Source organism: Anomaloglossus baeobatrachus, chromosome 2 (genome assembly GCF_048569485.1).
Source record: "Anomaloglossus baeobatrachus isolate aAnoBae1 chromosome 2, aAnoBae1.hap1, whole genome shotgun sequence".
Taxonomy (NCBI): domain Eukaryota; kingdom Metazoa; phylum Chordata; class Amphibia; order Anura; family Aromobatidae; genus Anomaloglossus; species Anomaloglossus baeobatrachus.
In genome coordinates this window covers 692,878,303-692,902,499 of record NC_134354.1, presented here as the reverse complement: position 1 = coordinate 692,902,499, position 24,197 = coordinate 692,878,303, and the positions used below count along the sequence as shown (strand labels likewise).

The window sequence follows — 24,197 nt, the reverse complement described above, 5'->3', positions numbered from 1 at the left end:
CCAGACCTGCCAGTCAGGAGAGGGGCGGGACGCTGGTCAGTGCATCAGCGCCGAGGGCTGGAGTTTTTTTTTTTTACATACTCCAGCCCTCACAATCGGCACAGAGGGGACACTGTTTCCCGCACTTTTGTTTAGGAACTCCTACGGACCGCCCCTCTCCACAGACGCCGGCAGCCATTCCTGCTGACACGCTGAGCTGCAGAGGGGAGCCGGGGAGACCCAGACAAGGAATTCTGCGCCTCTTACCCGCTATTCAGCGGGCGGTAAGCAGCCCTCAGGGCTCACCCCCTCTTGTGCCAGTAGTATTCTTAGTATTTTGTTTCTACAAATACTTTGTATTGCATAGCGCTGGTCGCCCTTTGGCTATAGACTCTCACATTGCAGAGAGCCAGCAGCATGTCGTCCGTAAAACGCAAGGGTGCCAAGGCACAGACATTATATGCTTCCTGCACCGCATGTGGGACTTTTCTACCGGCAGGCTCCACGGACCCCCATTGTGGGCAGTGCTCGGCCCCTGCGGCGCTTGCACAGTCGGGACCTCTGCTGGACGTGACCCAGGGTGTACCACCTGTGAATGCTGTCCAGGTGACAGGAACTGAGTTTGCAGCTTTTGCTGACAGAATGTCTCTCACTATGTCACAAATTCTTGACACATTGCGAGCTAGGCCTGTACTTCAGGCCACGGACACTGTGCAATCATTGCCCCCTGGTCCCCCTCAGCTGAGTTACCTCCAAGCTCCGGGACGGGCACATACACCTCAGGGTGAAGACTCTGACTCGGACGATGGCCCCGGGCAGCCTAAGCGGGCTCGCTATGACGGGCCTTCACATTCATCTCAATGGTCAGGATCCCAGCGAGATGAATCTATGGGTGATGAGGCGGACGTAACTGATCAGGATTCTGATCCTGGGACCGCTCTCAATCTAGATACACCAGATGGTGACGCCATAGTTAATGATCTTATATTTAACATCAATAAGATGTTAAATATTTCCCCACCAGCTCCTCTTGTAGAGGAGTCAGCTTCGCAGCACGAGAGAATCCATTTCAGATACCCTAAGCGTACATTAAGCACTTTTCTGGACCACGCTGACTTTAGAGACGCAATCCAGAAACCCCACGCTTATCCTGAAAGGCGTTTTTCTAAACGGCTTAAAGATACACGCTATCCTTTTCCCCCTGAGGTGGTCAAGGGTTGGACCCAGTGTCCAAAAGTGGATCCTCCAATTTCCAGGCTTGCAGCTAGATCCTTGGTTGCAGTTGAAGATGGAGCGGCACTTAAAGATGCCACTGACAGGCAGATGGAGCTCTGGCTGAAATCCATCTATGAAGCGATTGGAGCGTCATTAGCGCCATCTTTTGCGGCCGTATGGGCACTCCAAGCTATCTCAGCCGGGCTTGCGCAAGTCGACTCAGTCACACGTGCATTTGCCCCGCAGGTAGCACCATTGACCTCGCAAATGGCGGCATTCGCGTCGTACGCGATTAATGCTGTTCTTGACGCTACAAGCCGCACGGCAGTGGCGTCAGTCAACTCCGTTGTTTTGCGTAGGGCCCTGTGGTTGAGACATTGGAAAGCAGATTCTCATTCCAAGAAGTGCTTAACCAATTTGCCTTTTTCTCGTGACCGATTGTTTGGAGAGCGTTTGGATGAAATCATCAAACACTCCAAGGGTAAGGACTCATCCTTACCGCAACACAGACAAAACAAACCCCAACAGAGGAAGGGTCAGTCTGATTATCGGTCCTTTCGAGGACCGGGCAGGTCCCAATTCGCCTCGTCAAAAAAGACTCAAAAAGACCAGAGACGCTCAGATTCTTGGAAGTCTCAGTCACGCCCAAAAAGGACAGCCGGAGGAACCGTTGCCAAGACGGCGTCCTCCTGACTTGCAGTCTCCGATTCCCACACCCGCGGTCGGTGGGAGGCTTTCCCACTTTGGCGACATTTGGCTGTCACGCGTCAAAGACCGTTGGGTGAGGGATATTCTGTCTCACGGGTACAGGATAGTTCAGTTCTCGTCCGCCAACTCGTTTCTTCAGAACTTCTCCACCACCAGACCGAGCCGATGCTCTGTTGCAGGCGGTGGCCGCTCTAAAGGCGGAAGGAGTGGTGACCTCCGTCCCTCTTCAGGAACAAGGTCACGGTTTTTACTCCAATCTGTTTGTGGTCCCAAAAAAGGACGGATCGTATCGACCCGTCCTGGATCTAAAGTTGCTCAACAGACACGTAAAAGTCAGGAGGTTCCGGATGGAATCCCTACGCTCCGTCATAGCCTCAATGTCTCAAGGAGATTTTCTAGCATCAATAGATATCAAAGATGCGTATCTCCACGTGCCGATTGCACCAGAGCATCAGCGTTTCCTACGCTTCGTCATACACGACGAACACCTGCAGTTCGTAGCGTTACCTTTCGGTCTGGCAACAGCCCCCCGGGTCTTCACCAAAGTCATGGCAGCAGTAGTAGCTGTTCTGCACTCGCAGGGTCACTCGGTCATCCCGTATCTAGACGACCTGCTTATAAAGGCACCCTCTCAAGAGGCATGCCAGCACAGTCTGAAGGTGGCACTAGACACTCTCCAGAGTTTCGGGTGGATTATCAACTTTCCAAGGTCTCATCTAACCCCGACCCAATCTCTGACTTATCTTGGCATGGAGTTTCATACTCTCTCAGCGATAGTGAAGCTTCCACTGGACAAGCAGTGCTCGCTACGGACTGGAGTGCAATCTCTCCTTCAGAGCCAGTCGCACTCACTGAGGCGCCTCATGCATTTCCTAGGAAAGATGGTAGCAGCAATGGAGGCAGTCCCGTTCGCGCAGTTTCATCTGCGCCCTCTACAATGGGACATTCTACGCCAATGGGATGGGAAATCGACGTCCCTCGACAGGACTGTCTCCCTCTCTCAGACTGCCAAGGACTCTCTGCGTTGGTGGCTTCTCCCCACCTCATTGTCACAGGGAAAGTCGTTCCTTCCCCCGTCCTGGGCAGTGGTCACGACGGATGCGAGCCTATCAGGGTGGGGAGCGGTGTTTCTCCACCACAGGGCTCAGGGGACGTGGACTCAGGAAGAGTCCACCCTGCAGATCAATGTTCTGGAAATCAGAGCAATCTATCTTGCCCTGCGAGCCTTCCAACAATGGCTGGAAGGCAAGCAGATTCGGATTCAGTCGGACAATTCCACGGCGGTGGCGTACATCAACCACCAAGGGGGAACACGCAGTCGCCAAGCTTTTCAAGAAGTCCAGCGGATTTTGACGTGGGTGGAAAGCAGAGCGTCCACCATATCCGCAGTTCACATCCCAGGCGTGGAAAACTGGGAAGCAGACTTTCTCAGTCGCCAGGGCATGGACGCAGGAGAATGGTCCCTTCACCCGGACGTGTTTCAGCAGATCTGTTGCCGCTGGGGGACGCCGGACGTCGATCTGATGGCGTCACGGCACAACAACAAGGTCCCAGTTTTCATGGCACGGTCTCACGATCACCGAGCACTGGCGGCAGACGCCTTGGTTCAGGATTGGTCGCAATTCCGACTCCCCTATGTGTTCCCACCTCTAGCATTGTTACCCAGAGTTCTCCGGAAAATCAAGTCCGACTGCCATCGAGCCATACTCGTCGCTCCAGATTGGCCAAGAAGGTCGTGGTACCCGGATCTGTGGCATCTCACGGTAGGCCAACCGTGGACACTACCAGACCGTCCAGATTTGCTGTCTCAAGGGCCGTTTTTCCATCTGAATTCTGCGGCCCTGAACCTGACTGTGTGGCCATTGAGTCCTGGATCCTAGCGGCCTCAGGTTTATCTCATGAAGTTGTTGCCACAATGAGACAGGCTAGAAAACCATCCTCAGCTAAGATCTATCACAGGACGTGGAAGATATTCTTAGCGTGGTGCTTGGCTCAAGGGTTTTCTCCCTGGCCATTTGCATTGCCAATTTTTCTTTCCTTCCTGCAGTCTGGGTTGGAAAAAGGTTTGTCGCTTAGCTCTCTTAAGGGTCAAGTCTCCGCGCTATCCGTATTCTTTCAGAAGCGCTTGGCACGGCTTTCTAAAGTACGCACGTTTCTCCAAGGAGTTTGTCATATCGTTCCTCCTTACAGACGGCCATTGGAACCCTGGGATCTGAACAAGGTTCTCATTGCTCTCTAGAAGCCGCCTTTCGAGCCTTTGAAAGAGGTTCCCCTTTCTCGGCTTTCACAAAAGGTAGTTTTTCTTGTGGCGGTCACGTCTCTTCGAAGAGTGTCCGAGCTAGCGGCGTTATCTTGCAAATCTCCCTTCCTGGTGTTTCACCAAGACAAGGTAGTACTGCGTCCAATTCCAGAGTTTTCTCCCAAGGTGGTTTCTTCCTTTCATCTCAATCAGGATATCACTTTGCCATCTTTGTGTCCGCATCCAGTTCACCAATTTGAAAAGGGTTTACATCTGTTGGACCTGGTGAGAGCACTCAGGATTTACATTTCTCGCACGGCGTCTCTACGCCGTTCTGATGCGCTCTTTGTCCTAGTCGCTGGTCAGCATAAGGGATCGCAAGCTTCCAAATCCACCCTGGCGCGGTGGATCAAGGAACCAATTCTTCACACATACCGTTCTGCTGGGCTTCCGATTCCATCTGGACTGAAGGCCCATTCTACCAGAGCCGTGGGTGCGTCCTGGGCATTGCGGCATCAGGCTACGGCTCAGCAAGTGTGCCAGGCGGCTACCTGGTCGAGTCTGGACACGTTTACCAAACACTATCAAGTGCATACCTACGCTTCGGCAGATGCCAGCCTAGGTAGACAGGTCCTTCAGGCGGCGGTGGCCCACCTGTAGGAAGAGGCTGTCTGACAGCCCGTTCATGTGGTATCTTTTTACCCACCCAGGGACTGCTTTTGGACGTCCCACTGTCTGGGTCTCCCAATTAGGAGCGAAAAAGAAGGGAATTTTGTTTACTTACCGTAAATTCCTTTTCTTCTAGCTCCAATTGGGAGACCCAGCACCCGCCCTATTTGTTCTTAGGGTTTCGTTTTTCGGGTGCACATGTTGTTCATGTTGTTTCTTAAGTTCTCCGATCTTGTTATCGGATTGAATTTGTTTTTGAAACTGTTATTGGCTTTCCTCCTTCTTGCTTTGGTACTAAAACTGAGGAATCCGTACTCCTACGGGAGGGTGTATAGCCAGAAGGGGAGGGGCCTTACACTTTTAAGTGTAGTTCTTTGTGCGGCCTCCAGAGGCAGTAGCTATACACCCGCTGTCTGGGTCTCCCAATTGGAGCTAGAAGAAAAGGAATTTACGGTAAGTAAACAAAATTCCCTTCTTTTCTTGCAGTGTTCTCTGAAGGGGGTTAACTAGTGTCAGTTTTATAGCTCGGGCTGTTACAATTGCGGCAATACCAAATGTGTACTTTTTTTTTTATTTTAAATTTTTTACACAAATGTAACTTGGAATATTTTTTTTTTTTTTTAATTTTGTTTGTTTTTCTGATTTTTGTTTTTTATATATATTTTAACTGTTTTTAAACTTTTTTTTTTTTTTTTTTTTTTTACTTTTTCACTAAGTCGCTTTATGGGACATCACCCCACGGTACTTTATTTGCAGCTGCAATGTTCTGCAGTGCTTGATCACTGCAGAACATTGCAGCTGTCAGCTCTGTAGCGAGTGTGTGTCTCTGATCATGTTGCAGGCATGATCACAGACGCTCTCTGCAGGCCCCCAGCAGTCAGGTGACCTTGGGTTACCATGACAACGAGTAGGTCCTTGAGATCACATCGCAGGGGTCCAGATCAGAGGTAAGGGGGAACGCGCGGTCCCTCTCATAATCCCCTGTGTCGTGTTCGGTATTGATCATGGCAATTGGGGAGTTAACCAGCCAGGGATGGCGCAGGCACCGTCCCTGGCTGCGGGAGCAGTGACTCTGGTGTCGGATAAGCAGAGTCACTCTCTGCAATTGCGCGTGCACAGCCCCCTGTGCCCCTGCGATTTTTGGGACATATGGGTTAGCCCCTGGTTGTTAAGTCACGTAAACATAGGACGTACCCGTACGCCCCATGGTCGTTAAGAGGTTAAGTAAAAAAAAAAAAAATATTGAACAAAAAAAATAAACATTGCACAAAATGCAATAGATCAAGAAAAAAAAACACAATTGTATACAAAAAAAACAAGCCCTCGAACAGCTCTGTTGATGAAAAAAAATAATTTGCCTGCGCTGCCCTCCAGTGCCTCTGCTTGGAAATTTTGCAGCCCTTCACATTGTATGGGGTATGGAAGCCTTCCAGCACTACACTGCTTGTGACTTCCTTTCCTGCACTTCCCATAAGCCACTGTGGTATCTTCAGGGGTGTACAGAATGCTTTTCTAATGCAAGCTAATCTTGTAATGTCCACCCCCTGCACCGCTCATTAACAATTTAAAGCAGAGGGAGCAGGCGTCTCCTGACTGATGGGATGTAATGCCCGATCACCCTACTGGATCACTGCTGTATGAATCGCTAGAGACATGACCACTCTTCAGCCCGGAGTCTCCCTCACCTCCTACAGTCAGTGTTTGTTATGAGAGGCATGACCGCTCTTCAGCCCGGAGTCTCCCTCACCTCCTACAGTCAGTGTTTGTTACGAGAGGCATGACCGCTCTTCAGCCCGGAGTCTTCCTCACCTCCTACAGTCAGTGTTTGTTACGAGAGGCATGACCGCTCTTCAGCCCGGAGTCTTCCTCACCTCCTACAGTCAGTGTTTGTTACGAGAGGCATGACCGCTCTTCAGCCCGGAGTCTTCCTCACCTCCTACAGTCTGTGTTTGTTACGAGAGGCATGACCGCTCTTCAGCCCGGAGTCTTCCTCACCTCCTACAGTCAGTGTTTATGAGAGGCATGACCGCTCTTCAGCCAGGAGTCTTCCTCACCTCCTACAGTCAGTGTTTGTTACGAGAGGCATGACCGCTCTTCAGCCCGGAGTCTCCCTCACCTCCTACAGTCAGTGTTTATGAGAGGCATGACCGCTCTTCAGCCAGGAGTCTTCCTCACCTCCTACAGTCAGTGTTTGTTACGAGAGGCATGACCGCTCTTCAGCCCGGAGTCTTCCTCACCTCCTACAGTCCGTGTTTATGAGAGGCATGACCGCTCTTCAGCCAGGAGTCTTCCTCACCTCCTACAGTCAGTGTTTGTTACGAGAGGCATGACCGCTCTTCAGCCTGGAGTCACCCTCACCTCCTACAGTCCGTGTTTATGAGAGGCATGACCGTTCTTCAGCCCGGAGTCTCCCTCACCTCCTACAGTCGCTGTTTGTTACGAGATACCGGTTTTGCCGAGTGACAGGCAGTGAACAGCAAACTACCAATTGCAATCCCTGGTGACCAGCACTTCAGCAATTTAGGGTGTGTTTTGTTTGTTTTTTTTTGTTTTGTTTTTAAGTTATAAATCCACCAACATTTTTAATTATAAAAAAAAAGTGAATTGAACTATTCCTTAGGTTATTTTCTATTAAACATAAGAGTGAATATGTACAGTTCCTTTTAAAACAGAACAGGCATTAAGCGGTTACTTCTGCAGTAGCCTTATTTACTGCTGCGTTATCACCCTGGAGCTATTTAGTAATATGTAGAAGGCCACGTTATTTATTTTTAGAGTACCATTGATTCCATGCTGCTGTACGTGAGAAGGGTTACATACAAAACGCAGATATAAATTACACTGAATAAACTACTGACGACAGGCTGGTACAAAGGGGAGAGGACCCTGCCCCTTCAGACTTCTAGTCTACAGGATGATGGGGAGGGAGACTGCAGACATTCGGAAACACAGTTGGACATTCCTTTTGTCTGTGACTGTAAAGTACTGATCCAGTGGCACCTGCAATGGACATTGCTCTGCGTGCTGCACTTTTTATTCCATTCTATAAACCAGGGCTGTGGAGTCTGTAAGCCAAACCTTCGACTCCGACTCCTCAATTTCTCTTACTCCGACTCCTAGATATAATGCTTATAGTTAGATGAAAAATTTATTATAGTACATGAACATGTGTATGTGAACATCAGACATTTAATAATTTTTATGATACAATAATCAAGATATTTGGATAGAACATAAAATATATTTATTGGATACAACTTTAAAACACAAAACTGTAATAAATTGTAAATATGTAATATACAGTAGATTACATATATATTTGTGTGTGTGTGTATATATGTGTATATATGTGTGTGTGTGTATATATATATATATATATATATATATATATATATATATATATATATAATTATACGCATTTACAATTTTAGTTTGTGTTCTAAAGTTGTATCCAATAAATATATTTTATGTTCTATCTAAATATCTTGATTGTATCGTAAAAATAATTAAATGTCTGATGTTCACATTGTACTACAATAAATTTTTCACTTAAATATAAGCATTATACTAAATGTTATTATTTATTAAAACATTCAGCACACTCTGCATTGCACTACTGTCCCCAATTTATTATATATTTTAGGAGTCGGAGTCTGTGCATTTTATACCGACTCCACGACTCCGACTCCACAGCCCTGCTATAAACTAACACATAACGGAGGCTACTCAAAAATATGTCTGCACATCAACTTGCTCCAACTATTGGTAAAGAAGGCAAGGCTGGTCAGTGCCATGCTTAAAGAGGACCTGTCAGGTCCAATACGCACCGAGATCCACGAGCAGTTCTGGGTGTACATTGCTAATCCCTGCTTAACTGTCCCTGTATACACTAGCATAGGTAAAGAGATCTTTAGAAAAAGTATTTCTAAAGATCTTATATTGTATGCTAATGAGCGTGCAGGGACTAGTCCCTTGGGCGTTAGTTCCCCATTCTAGTCGGCTCTATTAGCGTGTTAGTACAACCCTGTGGGCGTGCTTACATGCTAATGAATGTGCAGCGTCAGAGGATGATCTCACTCGCCTCTCCACTGCCATCGCGTCTGACTCCTAACTTTAGCTCAGTGCGCATGATCCTGGACTTTCAGTCATGCGCACTACTTCAGTTTGAAGCCAGAACACGTACACCCGGCTTCATAGTGCGTATGACTGGACCTCCAGGGTCGTGCGCACTGAGCCGAAATCCAGCGGCTCATTAGCATACGATATAAGATCTTCGCATACAATATAAGATCTTTAGAAATACTTTTTCTAAAGATCCCTTTATCTATGCTACTAGATACAGGGACAGTTAGGGACGGATTGGTAATATGTACCCAGAACTGCTCGTGGTTCTGGGTGCACATTGAACGTGACAGGTTCCATTTAAAGGGGTTTTCCAGTCCAAGAAAGTTGGCAATCCCTCTGACTGCAGACTTCCAAAGTGTGACAATGCAAGGCTCAATTTTCCTCTGAGAGAAGCTGTGTGAGACTAGTCAGCATGTGACTACAAGTAGGAAAATCACAAACAAGCGGTCGTGACTGCCCACTGACACAGGGAATACATGGGAATCTTGAAGTGTGCATATAGTGGCCGCATACCTTCCTCCTATGCACACAACATACCGCTTTGTTTTGCAAGAGAAGATGCTTCAGTAAAACGGCAAGTTGTGATTTCCCTGAAGTCAGTTTTTCTTTTCTTCTCTATCGTATATCATATTGAGCAGCTCCAAACCATCTGCAGAATGGTCAGGTCACTACATTTGATCACAGTACTGATTTCGAAGCCTGCAAAAAGCTTGAAAAAAGCTCAAAGACTGAACTGATGCACGGCACGTTTTGTACACAAGTGAGTTCTTATAACTGGCAGGTTGTGGCACCTACCCGCCTGAAAAAGACATCTTGTGCACATACGATAAGACTGAGTCAGCACTACCATGCTCGGTGCTCAGTACTAGTAAACAGCATTCGGACACTCCCGATGGTCTTGACTCATGGACCGAGTACTATGAACGTCATTGGGAAACTCAAGCATTTTTCTGATTCCCATTGACTTCCATTATACTTACATGAGTATACATGAGTTGTACATGAGTCTGAGTGTCCAAATGCTCGTTACGAGTACGAAGCATGGTAGTGTGCTCCTCACCAGTGATATCAAATTTTGTGTTTTTTAAAATTGTTCCCACCTTTTAATGGAAGGGGTCATCAATAAACTGACCAGCTTTAGGTGTCACCATTTTTCCTGCGCTTGATGTGGGTTGAACTTGTGGATCTGGATCGTTTGTCGTAGGACCCTGAAGTGGATAACCATTCATCCTGCCCTTCATGTAGCTGACATTTCTCTAATCCTTTCTCATCTTGTTTGTGCAGAGCGGGAGGATCGATCCTTTGGCAGGGATCGAGATCGTAATAGAGATTCTGACAAGACAGACTCGTCAGACTGGAGGGCACGTCCCAGCACAGACAATTTTGATGATTATCCTCCTCGCCGTGGAGACGACAGCTATGGAGATCGTAAGCTAGGAACATATTTTACCAGTATTAATAATTGCCTGCATTGCCTACTGGCTAACACGTTTCCATTACAGGGTATCGTAATGATCGCTACGAGTCTGATCGGTACCGGGACGGTCCACGCAGGGACGACCGCTATGATCGAGACCGAGGGAGGGATCGTTATGATGACCGAGATCGCAGAGATTATGACCGAGGCGAGTGTCAGTAATTATTGATTTATTTTATTACTAAAGAATTAATTTATACATAAATGATTATATACACACACACACACACTATTATACCAGCTGGATTGTACCATAATTTCGTCAACAATCTGAGCATGGAAATGCCATGATTGCAGTTGTCCATGCACAGTATAAGAATAAGGCTATGTGCGCATTAAATCGCTGCAGAAATGTCCGTAGTGAAGCCGATTCCATGCGCTCTGCCTGCAGATCCTGCCATAGACAGAGCAGGAGCTGACGGCAAAGCGCAGGAAAGAAGTGACATGTCACTTCTTAGAACGCAGCGCTTCGGCAGTAGCCGAAGCGCTGCGCTCTAAAACGCCACGTGCCCACGGCCCCTGCACAATCTCCATAGACTGTGCAGGGGACGCAGGACGCATGCAGTTACGCTGCGCTACAAAGCGCAGTTTAACTGCATGTATTTACGCAACGTGCGCACATAGCCTAAGAAAGTAAAACACTTGTGCATCGCTTTATATCCTCTATTGTTCACACTGGTATCCTAAGGAGATAGCTCATTTAACCCCAGGAGCACAGCTATGAGTGACAGCTGCTCTCTAATGGTGACAGCCAGCTTTGCAGGAGGCTTCGATCACAGCTTGTATGCAAAAAGTCACCAGTTTATAGTGATAACCACACTTTTTTTTTTTTAGATCCGGTTTAGGTAAAACACGTTGAACCTCATACTAGATCCAATTTTCATTTTTTGCATTGCTGGTTCGGAACATGAAGTGTGCCAAGTGACATTGACATACACAGGGCGTCCATATGTAGGCATACAGTGACTATCATTCTTTTGTTTTACTGTTTTGGATTTTTTTTTTTTTTTTATTAAAAGGGAATAATTAGAAAAGGCCTGTTGAATGGGCACATCAGTCACTAGACCTTACCCTTATGGACTTCTTTTGGAGAGTTATCAAAGATTAGCTAAATTAAAAAAAAAAAAAACATGGCAACCATTATTTAAACTGTATATCACCTTAATAGCAGAGACCTTTGAGTCAATATGTAGTGTTAAAACATAAAAATATATGTATATCTCCTGAACACATACAAATGTTTTTTTATTAAGTGAAAATGATCTAGTGTAAAACTGGTCAGTTTGTAGTAATGTAACCATTCTGTTTCATAGGTTATGATTCCCGAGGGGGTGGAAGGAGAGCATTCGGCAGTGGATACCGTAGAGATGATGATTACAGAGGAGGTGGTGGTGGTGGTGGTGGTGGTGGTGGTGGAGGAAGTAGTGGTGGAGACAGATATGGGGATAGATATGATGACAGACGAGAAGAAAAGTCGGACAGGTGGAATGGTTACTCCAGAAATGAAGAAAGGAGGGAAGAAAGAGGTATAATATAGTGTATTTGTGGCTACACTGTTTAGTCTTTGGGAATAAAATGTATTCAGACAAAGCTGTTCTATAAACTTTCTCTTGTAATAATTAGGACCACCCCAGAGGCCAAAGCTGAATCTTAAACCGCGTTCTGCTCCCAAAGAGGAAGAAACCAGTGGTGGAGGTTCTGCACCATCCAGTCGAGCAGCTTCAATTTTTGGAGCTGCCAAACCCGTGGACACTGCTGCTAGGGAACGTGAAGTGGAGGAACGTCTGCAGAAAGAGCAGGAGAAAATGCAGCATCGTCATTTGGATGATGACCGGCCTCGACAGATAGAAAGAAAGCCAAGAGAAAGGTTAAACACCTGTTTATTTTAAAGACATCGTTTCATTGTTATATTGCTTCCATTCTGTAATGCTTTCATTGACTCGTTTCATCAGACATCCAAGTTGGCGCAGTGAAGACAACCAAGAAAGATCTAGGACTGGAAGTGAGTCTTCTCAGACTGGCAACAGTGGATCTTCTTCAAGAAGTGAGTAAAGCTCATCAGAATTTCTGGCGACCAGGTTGATCTTTTCCTAATAGTTTTGGGGCTAAAATGTTCCAACACATAAAGCTCCTGGACATCTGTAAATGATCTTGTTAACTTCCCAGTACTTTGTGTCTACAGCTCCTATTCTGACGGTTCATCTCCACGTTAAGACTAGAAACCATGCTTAGTCTTTTCCTCCAGCCATTTCATCTGTCCCCACTAACTCATATGTAGGTTGACAAGAAATAGAGAAAGGAGGGGGAGTATAACTACAAGTAGAAGCTATACTATGGGGTAAAGTTTATCAATACTTTAATTTCATATACTTAACTCCTTCACCCCTCAGCCTGTTCTCACCTTCCTGACCAAGTCAAGCTTTACAATTCTGATGACCAGTGTCACTTTGAAGTAGTAAGTCCTGGAAACTTTTTAAGGGATTCCAGTGATTCTGACAATTGTTTTTTTTTTTTTCCCATAACACATTGTACTTTATGATAAGTTTACGATTATATTTTTTGCATTTATTTGTGAAAAATTGAAAGTGTAATGCAAATTTAGCAATATTCAAACTTTCTGTGCGCTTTACCCCCGAGCCCGTTATCACTTTCCTGACCGGGCCATTTTTTGCAATTCTGACCAGTGTCACTTTGACAGATTATAATTCTGGAAAGCTTCAAGGGATCCCGGTGATTCTGACATTGTGTTTTGTTTTTTTTTTTGTTTTTTTTCATGACACCTTGTACTTCATGACAGTTGTAACTTTAGGCTGATTTTTTTTTTTTGCATTTATTTGTGAAAATATCAGAAATTTGGCGAAAATTTTCACAATTTTTAAACTTTAACTTTTATGTCCATAAATCCGAGTTATGTCACACAATGTACTTAATAAATAACATTTCCCATATGTCTACTTTACTCAGCACAATTTTTTTAAACAAAATTCATCAATTTCTAATTTTTCCAACAAAATTTACAAAACCATTTTTTTAGGGACCACATCACATTTGAAGTGACTAAGAGGCCTAGGTGACATAAAATACCCAAAAGTGACCCCATTCTAAAACCTGCACCCCTCACACTGCTCAAAACAACATTCAAGAAGTTTAATAACCCTTTAGGTGCTTCACAGGAGCCAAAGCAATGTGGAAGAAATGAAAATTTTACACTTTTCCACAAAAAATGTTACTTAACCCCTTCACGACCGGCCGATTTTTCGCTTTCCGTTTTTTTTTCGCCATTCTTTTTCTGAGAGACGTAACTTTTTTATTTTTCAGTCAATATGGTCATGTGAGGGCTCATTTTTTGCGGAACGAGCTGTACTTTTAAATGAAACCATCAGTTTTACCATATAGTGTACTAGAAAATGACAAACAAATTCCAAATGCTGAAAAATTGCAAAAAAAGTGCGATAGCACTATGGTTTTTGAGATATTTTATTCACTGTGTTCACTATATGGTAAAACTGATGTGTGGGTGTGATGCCTCAGGTCAGTGCGAGTTCGTAGACACCAAACATGTATAGGTTTACTTTTATATAAGGGGTTAAAAAAAAAATCGGAAGTTTGTCCGAAAAAAGTGGCGCACGTTTTACGCCATATTCCGTGACCCGTAGCGTTCTCATTTTTCGGGATCTATGGCTCAATGATGGCTTATTTTTTGCGTCTCGCGCTGACGTTTTTAACGGTACCATTTTTGCGCAGATGCTACGTTTTGATCGCCTCTTATTGCATTTTGCGCAAAAGTTGTGGCGACAAAAAAACATCGTTTTGGCGTTTGGAATTTTTTTGCCGCTACGCCGTTTACTGATCAGATTCATTGATTTTATATTTTGATCGGGCGTTTCTGAACGCGGCGATACCAAATGTGTGTATATTTTTTTTTTTAACCCTTTAATTTTCAATGGGGCGAATGGGGGGTGATTTGAACTTTTAGGTTTTTTTTTTTTTTTTTTAATTTTTTAAAACTTTTTTAATTTTTTTTTTTTTATTTTACTAGTCCCCTAGGTGGCTATTGCGATCAGCAATCCGATCGCTCTGCAGTATCTGCTGATCACAGCTACAAGGCTGTAAACAGCAGATACGCTGTCTTTCTCTTTTGCTGTGCCCCGGGCACAGCGAAAGTGAAACCAAGTCAGGTGTAGTACAGGAGTCATCACATGACCCTGTGCTACCATGACAACTATCGGGAGTCACGTGATCGCGTCACGTGACTTCCGGTATCGGGCGGTAAGGAAAACATTACCGCAATCGCGCTTATAATGGCGCTGTCATGTCAGAGCACCCCCACGAGTGACCTCATTTTACAAACTGCATTCCTCAGTGAATATATCTAATGATGCAATGAGGATATTGACACCATAGGTGTCGCAGAAGTTTATACCATTCTATAAAACTAATAACATTTATATCACTAAAATACGGAAATTCATCTATGGGGCTAGGAACTACCGTATTTTTCGTACTGTAAGACGCACCTGACCACAAGACGCACCCTGGTTTTAGAGGAGGAAAATAGGAAAATAAAATTTTAAGCAAAAAATGTGGTCATGACACACTTATGGGGCGAGGATCTGCTGCTGACACAGTTATGGGGTAATGTCCTGCTCATATACTCCCCAGCCTGCTCATATACTCCCCAGCCTGCTACAGTTAGGTCCAGAAATATTTGGACAGTTACACAAGTTTTGTTATTTTAGCTGTTTACAAAAACATGTTCAGAAATACAATTATATATATAATATGGGCTGAAAGTGCACACTCCCAGCTGCAATATGAGAGTTTTCACATCCAAATCGGAGAAAGGGTTTAGGAATCATAGCTCTGTAATGGATAGCCTCCTCTTTTTAAAGGGACCAAAAGTAATTGGACAAGGGACTCTAAGGGCTGCAATTAACTCTGAAGGCGTCTCCCTCGTTAACCTGTAATCAATGAAGTAGTTAAAAGGTCTGGGGTTGATTACAGGTGTGTGGTTTTGCATTTGGAAGCTGTTGCTGTGACCAGACAACATGCGGTCTAAGGAACTCTCAATTGAGGTGAAGCAGAACATCCTGAGACTGAAAAAAAAGAAAAAATCCATCAGAGAGATAGCAGACATGCTTGGAGTAGCAAAATCAACAGTCGGGTACATTCTGAGAAAAAAGGAATTGACTGGTGAGCTTGGGAACTCAAAAAGGCCTGGGCGTCCACGGATGACAACAGTGGTAGGTGATCGCCGCATACTTTCTTTGGTGAAGAAGAACCCGTTCACAACATCAACTGAAGTCCAGAACACTCTCAGTGAAGTAGGTGTATCTGTCTCTAAGTCAACAGTAAAGAGAAGACTCCATGAAAGTAAATACAAAGGGTTCACATCTAGATGCAAACCATTCATCAATTCCAAAAATAGACAGGCCAGAGTTAAATTTGCTGAAAAACACCTCATGAAGCCAGCTCAGTTCTGGAAAAGTATTCTATGGACAGATGAGACAAAGATCAACCTGTACCAGAATGATGGGAAGAAAAAAGTTTGGAGAAGAAAGGGAACGGCACATGATCCAAGGCACACCACATCCTCTGTAAAACATGGTGGAGGCAACGTGATGGCATGGGCATGCATTGCTTTCAATGGCACTGGGTCACTTGTGTTTATTGATGACATAACAGCAGACAAGAGTAGCCGGATGAATTCTGAAGTGTACCGGGATATACTTTCAGCCCAGATTCAGCCAAATGCCGCAAAGTTGATCGGACGGCGCTTCATAGTACAGATGGACAATGACCCCAAGCATACAGCCAAAGCTACCCAGGAGTTCATGAGTGCAAAAAAGTGGAACATTCTGCAATGGCCAAGTCAATCACCAGATCTTAATCCAACTGAGCATGCATTTCACTTGCTCAAATCCAGACTTAAGACGGAAAGACCCACAAACAGGCAAGACCTGAAGGCTGCGGCTGTAAAGGCCTGGCAAAGCATTAAGGAGGAAACCCAGCATTTGGTGATGTCCATGGGTTCCAGACTTAAGGCAGTGATTGCCTCCAAAGGATTCGCAACAAAATATTGGAAATAAAAATATTTTGTTTGGGTTTGGTTTATTTGTCCAATTACTTTTGACCTCCTAAAATGTGGAGTGTTTGTAAAGAAATGTGTACAATTCCTACAATTTCTATCAGATATTTTTGTTCAAACCTTCAAATTAAACGTTACAATCTGCACTTGAATTCTGTTGTAGAGGTTTCATTTCAAATCCAATGTGGTGGCATGCAGAGCCCAACTCGCGAAAATTGTCACTGTCCAAATATTTCTGGACCTAACTGTATATACTCCCCATGCTGCTCATAATATACCCCTATCCTGCTATATGCCCTCATCCTGCTCATATACTCCCCATGCTGCTCATATACTCCCCAGCCTGCCATATATCCTCATCCTGCTCATATACTCCCCAGCCTGCTATATACCTTCATCCTGCTCATATACTCCCCAGCCTGCTATATAGCCTCATCCGGCTCATATACTCCCCAGCCTGCTATATACCCTCATCCTGCTCATATACTCCCCAGCCTGCTATATATCCTCATCCTGCTCATATACTCCCCAGCCTGCTATATACCCTCATCCTGCTCATATGCTCCACAGCCTGCTATATACCCTCATCCTGCTCAAAAACTCCCGATGCTGCTCATAATATACCCCTATCCTGCTATATGCCCTCATCCTCGTGTATGGCCGCATCCTGTGGCACATAAAAAAAATAAACCTTCATATTCACCTCACCTCACCCCCTGCAGCACCGCTCCTCTTACCGTCTATGTCAGCGGCAGCACCGCTCCTCTTACCGTCTATGTCAGCGGCAGCAGCGCTGAATGCAGCCGTCCCCCTGCAGCACGGCGATGTCCTCCGGTGGTCTGTGCCGGCGGCTGCGTGTGGACACGTGCGCACAGCGATGACGTCATCGCTGTGCACGCCGCTAGTCCCGCAAGTCAGCTGACCGGACAGACGGGAGGAGGAGCGATGCTGCAGGGGAACGGTGAGTAATCTGTACTGATTCACTGCCCCCGCACTGATGATGATGCGCGGGGGGCAGTGAATACAGCCGCACATGATCACTCCAGGCTGCAGTTGCCAGGGGTGATCATGTGGGCCGACTGTTTATCCCTCGCCATCATCCCGCCCACCTGTCAGTGCCTGCTTCAGCGCTGAGAGATGGGCGGGAGGAAGGGGCGTGCATATTAAATGAGCGGGTCCACGTGGTCTCGGCAGGCGCTCCTGCAGCCTGCTCGTGCCCCCGATGACCCGCTCCACTACAGCACCCTCATTGCCCGCAGCCACAGTCAGACCATAAGACGCACCCCCCACTTTCCCCAAACATTTGGGGGGGAAAAGTGCGTCTTATGGTCCGAAAACAGGATTATAGCTGATTCTCTTTGTGAGGTAAAGCATTTCTGTGCCTGTTTTTGTTGGGTCCTCACCTGCCCAGGAGATGTGGTATGATCAGACCATATCCCTGTACAGTCAGACACAGCCATTACACAGTACGTAGCCAGGACACATATAAGATTATCTCAGTACAGAAACATTTTTATTGAACACATCCAATTGTGAAAATTATTATTATGCTAAGACCTGTTTATTAAATTAACTCTAACTTTTCATGGGAATACCTATTTAAGTCAGAAGCTTGCTAGAGTCCTATGTGCCAAACGTATGTGGTGCATGTATCTTACAAACTTTGGATCTTTGGCTATACCAATTGATGTACTGTATATCTCCATTTCTTTGTCGCTCCATTGGGAGACCCAGACAATTGGGTGTATAGCTTCTGCCTCCGGAGGCCACACAAAGTATTACACTTAAAAGTGTAAAGCCCCTCCCCTTCTGCCTATACACCCCCCGTGCATCACGGGCTCCTCAGTTTTTATGCTTTGTGCGAAGGAGGCTGACATCCACGCATAGCTCCACATCTTAGTCAGCAGCAGCTGCTGACTATGTCGGATGGAAGAAAAGAGGGCCCATATAGGGCCCCCAGCATGCTCCCTTCTCACCCCACTCTGGTCGGCGGTGCTGTTAAGGTTGAGGTACCCATTGCGGGTACATAGGCAGGAGCCACATGCTGTTTTCCTTCCCCATCCCTTAATGGGCTCTGGGTGAAGTGGGATCCTATTCGGTCTCCAGGCACTGAGGCCGTGCTCCCTCCGCAGCCCCTGGGGAATCTGCTGGACAGGAGCCGAGTATCGTCAGGGACAAGGCCCTGCTACTGTGAGGTACTCTGTGTCCCCGTGGGGACCGCGCATGGAGCGCTGGTGCCATATACACTGCAGCACTGCTGGGTGTGTTAGTGCGCCGGGGACTACCGCGCCGGCCGCGCTTATATGCGGGCCGCGCTTATAACTTTAGTCCCCGGCTTTTGCGGCCTAGTAGCGCATATTCCCGCCCCCAGGCCTGTCAGTCAGGGGAAGGGCGGGACGCTGCACAGAACGTCAGCGCTGAGGGCTGGAGCATACTCTGTATCCTCCTCCCCCCTCATTCAGCTCAGTGGGGCTCCAGATTCCCGCACTTTCTAGGGCACGCCCTCGGCCCCCTCCTCCCCACAGAACGCCGGCAGCCATTCCTGTCAGCTCTTCTGACGCTGGAGAGGAGAGAAAGCTCTGGGAGGCCCAGGCAGGGAAGCTGGTGATCACACAACCGCTTTCAGCGGTCGGTAAGCAGCACCTGTGGTGCTGGCCCCACTGAGTGCGTAGTGTACATATATATACATATATATATATATATATATATATATATATATATATATATATATATATATATATATATATATATATATATATATATATATATATATATATATGCTTATATGCTATACATCTACACTGTACGGTCGCACTGTTGATTTCTTTGTCGCTCCATTGGGAGACCCAGACAATTGGGTGTATAGCTACTGCCTCCGGAGGCCACACAAAGTATTACACTTAAAAGTGTAAGGCCCCTCCCCTTCTGGCTATACACCCTCCCGTGGGATCACGGGCTCCTCAGTTTTCATGCTTTGTGCGAAGGAGGCACACATACACGCATAGCTCCACTGTTTAGTCAGCAGCAGCTGCTGACTATGTCGGATGGAAGAAAAGAGGGCCCATACTAGGGCCCCCAGCATGCTCCCTTCTCACCCCACTCTTTGTCGGCGGTGCTTGTTAAGGTTGAGGTACCCATTGCGGGTACGGAGGCTGGAGCCCACATGCTGCATCCTTCCCCATCCCCATTAGGGCTCTGGGTGAAGTGGGATTTTACCGGTCTCCAGGCACTGAGACCGTGCTCCATCCACAGCCCTGGAAAGCCTGCTGGAATGGAGCTGAGTATCGTCAGGGACAGGCCCTGCGACGTCAAGGTACTCTGTGTCCCCGCACATATCGCGCGCACACCGCAGCGTTGCTGGGTGTGTTAGTGCGCCGGGGACAAACGCGCTGCGCGCTGGTGCCAGTCCTATCTACAGCTTGGCTGAGAAGGGACATGTATTTGAAACTGCCGCGCGGCCGCCGCTGTCATTTTCGCAGCGGCGCGGCTGGGACTTGTGGTGCGCCGGGGACTTCCGCGCTGGCCGTGCATATATCACGGCCGCGCTTATTACTCGAGTCCCCGGCTTTTGCGGCCTAGTTTCGTTTCGTTCCCGCCCCCAGGCCTGCCAGTCAGGGGAAGGGCGGGACGCTGTGCAGAATGTCAGCACAGAGGGCTGGAGTCTGCTTTGCATACTCCAGCCCTCACACTGGGCACAGTGGGACACCAGTTTCCCGCACTTTTTCTGAGGACGCCCACGGTCCGCCCCTCTTCACAGGACGCCGGCAGCCATTCCTGCGTGCAGTCTGAGCTGGAGAGAGGAGACTGGGAGACCCAGACAAGGGATTCTGGTGCCCACACACCCGCTTTTCAGCGGGCGGTAAGCTGCCCTCAAGGGCTGACCCCCACTGGTGCCGAAGTGTATACTGTATTTTATGCTTGCAGCTTTACATTGCACTGTATGGTCGCTGGAGATTCTCTGCTATATACCCTCCTAGATTACTCAGAGGACACATCAGCATGTCGACCGCAAAAAGCAAAAGTGCCAAGGCACAGGCTTTCTATGCTGCTTGTACCGCTTGTGGGGCTGTTCTACCAGCAGGTTCCACTGACCCCCACTGTGTGCAGTGCTCGGCCCCTGTGGCACTTGCTCGGCCGGGGCCTCTGCTGGAGGTGACCCAGGCAGAACCTCCTGTGAATACTGTCCAGGTGACAGGGACGGAGTTTGCAGTCTTTGCTGATAGATTGTCTGTGACTATGACTAAGATTCTTGAAACATTGCAGTCTAGACCAGTCACTCAGGCCATGGACACTGTTAACTCATTGCTCCCTGGTCCCCCTCAGTTGGAACAGCTCCGGGATCCGGGGGTGTCTCTGGCATCCCAGGGTGATGACTCTGACACGGACGCCAGTCCCAGACAGCCGAAGCGAGCTCGCTATGAGCGGCCTTCGACTTCATCACACTGGTCAGGGTCCCAGCAGGACTCTCTGTATGATGAGGTGGACAGAGCTGATCAGGATTCTGATCCTGAGACCGCTCTCAATTTGGATACACCAGATGGTGACGCCATAGTGAATGATCTTATAGCGTCCATCAATAAAATGTTGGACATTTCTCCCCCTGCTCCTCAGATAGAGGAGACAGCTTCACAGCAGGAGAAATTCCATTTCAGGTATCCCAAGCGTAAATTAAGTGTATTTCTGGACCACTCTGACTTTAGAGACGCAATCCAGAAACATCACGCTTATCCGGATAAGCGTTTTTCCAAGCGGCTCAAGGACACACGTTATCCTTTTCCCCCGGACGTGGTTAAGGGCTGGACCCAGTGTGCCAAGGTGTCTGCTTTTGCGTCTTACGCGATTAATGCTGTCCTAGACTCTACGAGCAGTACGGCAGTGGCATCCGCCAACTCCGTCGTTTTACGCAGAGCCTTGTGGTTAAGAGAATGGAAGGCAGATTCTGCTTCCAAAAAGTGTTTAACCAGTTTGCCATTTTCTCGTGACCGTCTGTTTGGGGAGCGCTTAGATGAAATCATTAAACACTCCAAGGGTAAAGATTCATCTTTACCTCAACCCAGACAAAATAAACCCCAACAGAGGAGAGGACAGTCGGGGTTTCGGTCCTTTCGAGGCTCAGGCAGGTCCCAATTCTCCTCGTCCAAGAGGACTCAAAAGGATCAGAGGAGCTCAGATTCTTGGCGTACTCAGTCACGCCCAAAAAAGACAGCCGGAAGACCCGCTACCAAGGCGGCTTCCTCATGACTTTCGGCCCCCTCTCTCCGCATCCTCGGTCGGTGGCAGGCTCTCCCGCTTTGGCGACATTTGGCTGCCACAGGTCACAGACCGTTGGGTGAGAGACATTCTGTCTCACGGGTACAGGATAGAGTTCAGCTCTCGTCCTCCAACTCGCTTTTTCAGAACTTCTCCACCTCCCGACCGAGCCGAGGCTCTGCGGCTAGCGGTGTCCACTCTAAAAGCGGAAGGAGTGGTGACCCCCGTTCCTCTTCAGGAACAAGGTCACGGTTTTTACTCCAACTTGTTTGTGGTGCCAAAAAAGGACGGGTCATTCCGTCCCGTTCTGGATCTAAAACTGCTCAACAAGCACGTAAAAACCAGGCGGTTCCGGATGGAATCCCTTCGCTCCGTCATCGCCTCAATGTCTCAAGGAGATTTCCTAGCATCTATAGACATCAGGGATGCTTATCTCCACGTGCCGATTGCTCCAGAGCACCAGCGTTTTCTACGCTTTGTTCTAGGAGACGAACACCTTCAGTTCGTAGCTCTGCCTTTCGGGCTGGCGACAGCTCCACGTGTCTTCACCAAAGTCATGGCAGCAGTAGTAGCAGTCCTGCACTCTCAAGGTCACTCTGTGATCCCGTATTTGGACGATCTACTGGTCAAGGCACCCTCTCAAGAGGCATGCCAACACAGCCTGAACGTTGCGCTGGAGACTCTCCAGAGTTTCGGGTGGATCATCAACTTTCCAAAGTCAAATCTGACTCCGACCCAATCGCTAACATACCTTGGCATGGAGTTTCATACTCTCTCAGCGATAGTGAAGCTTCCGCTGGACAAACAGCGTTCACTACAGACAGGGGTGCAATCTCTCCTTCAAGGCCAGTCTCACCCCTTGAGACGCCTCATGCACTTCCTAGGGAAGATGGTAGCAGCAATGGAAGCAGTCCCTTTCGCGCAGTTTCATCTCCGTCCACTACAATGGGACATTCTCCGCCAATGGGACGGGAAGTCGACATCCCTCGACAGAGACGTCTCCCTTTCTCAGGCGGCCAAGGAATCTCTTCGGTGGTGGCTTCTTCCCACCGTTTTGTCGAAAGGAAAGTCCTTTCTACCCCCATCCTGGGAGGTAGACTCGCGTCTGTCGTGACTATCAGGGTGGGGAGCAGTGTTTCTCCATCACAGGGCTCAAGGGACGTGGACTCAGGAAGAGTCCACCCTTCAGATCAATGTTCTAGAAATCAGAGCAGTGTATCTTGCCCTACAAGCCTTCCAGCAGTGGCTGGAAGGCAAGCAGATCCGAATTCAGTCGGACAACTCTACAGCGGTAGCGTACATCAACCACCAAGGTGGAACACGCAGTCGGCAAGCCTTCCAGGAAGTCCGACGGATTCTGACGTGGGTGGAAGACACGGCTTCCACCATTTCCGCAGTTCACATCCCAGGCGTGGAAAACTGGGAAGCAGACTTCCTCAGTCGCCAGGGTATGGACGCAGGGGAATGGTCCCTTCACCCGGACGTGTTTCAGGAGATCTGTCGCCGCTGGGGGATGCCGGACGTCGACCTGATGGCGTCACGGCACAACAACAAGGTCCCGGCTTTCATGGCACGGTCTCACGATCACCGAGCTCTGGCGGCAGACGCCTTAGTTCAAGATTGGTCGCAATTCCGGCTACCTTATGTGTTCCCACCTCTGGCATTGTTACCCAGAGTGCTGCGCAAGATCAGGGCCGACTGCCGTCGCGCCATCCTCGTCGCTCCAGACTGGCCGAGGAGATCGTGGTACCCAGATCTGTGGCACCTCACGGTAGGCCAACCATGGGCACTACCAGAACGACCAGACTTGCTATCTCAAGGGCCGTTTTTCCACCTGAATTCTGCGGCCCTGAACCTGACTGTGTGGCCATTGAGTCCTGGATCCTAGCGTCTTCAGGATTATCTCGAAAGGTTATTTCCACCATGAGACAGGCTAGAAAACCATCCTCCGCCAAGATCTACCACAGGACGTGGAAGATATTCTTATCTTGGTGCGCAGCTCAGGGAGTTTCTCCCTGGCCTTTTGCATTGCCTACTTTTCTTTCCTTCCTGCAATCCGGGTTGGAAAAAGGTTTGTCGCTCAGTTCCCTTAAAGGACAAGTCTCAGCGCTATCTGTATTTTTTCAGAAACGACTTACTCAGGTACGCACGTTCCTGCAAGGAGTGTGTCATATCGTCCCTCCTTACAAGCGGCCGTTAGAGCCCTGGGATCTGAACAAGGTTCTAATTGCTCTCCAGAAGCCGCCTTTCGAGCCTATGAAGGATGTTTCCCTTTCTCGTCTTTCACAGAAAGTGGCCTTTCTAGTAGCGGTCACGTCTCTTCGGAGAGTGTCCGAGCTAGCGGCGCTGTCATGCAAATCTCCCTTCCTGGTTTTTCACCAGGACAAGGTGGTTCTACGTCCGATTCCTGAGTTTCTCCCTAAGGTGGTATCCCCCTTTCATCTCAA

At 47.7% G+C, this 24,197-nt stretch overlaps 1 protein-coding gene across 2 annotated transcripts in view; it reads left to right on the top strand.

Moving 5' to 3' along the window:
• EIF4B (eukaryotic translation initiation factor 4B) overlaps positions 1-24,197 on the top strand; it is a 95,088-nt gene that overhangs the window by 58,381 nt on the left and 12,510 nt on the right. The window contains exons 6-10 of one of the 2 annotated variants that reach the window (XM_075337235.1): positions 10,220-10,363; positions 10,438-10,566; positions 11,726-11,938; positions 12,036-12,279; positions 12,365-12,456. In XM_075337235.1, the coding sequence (XP_075193350.1) occupies positions 10,220-10,363; positions 10,438-10,566; positions 11,726-11,938; positions 12,036-12,279; positions 12,365-12,456 (822 nt within the window). The remainder of the gene's footprint in view (positions 1-10,219; positions 10,364-10,437; positions 10,567-11,725; positions 11,939-12,035; positions 12,280-12,364; positions 12,457-24,197) is intronic. The other variant, XM_075337236.1, reaches the window with a different exon arrangement.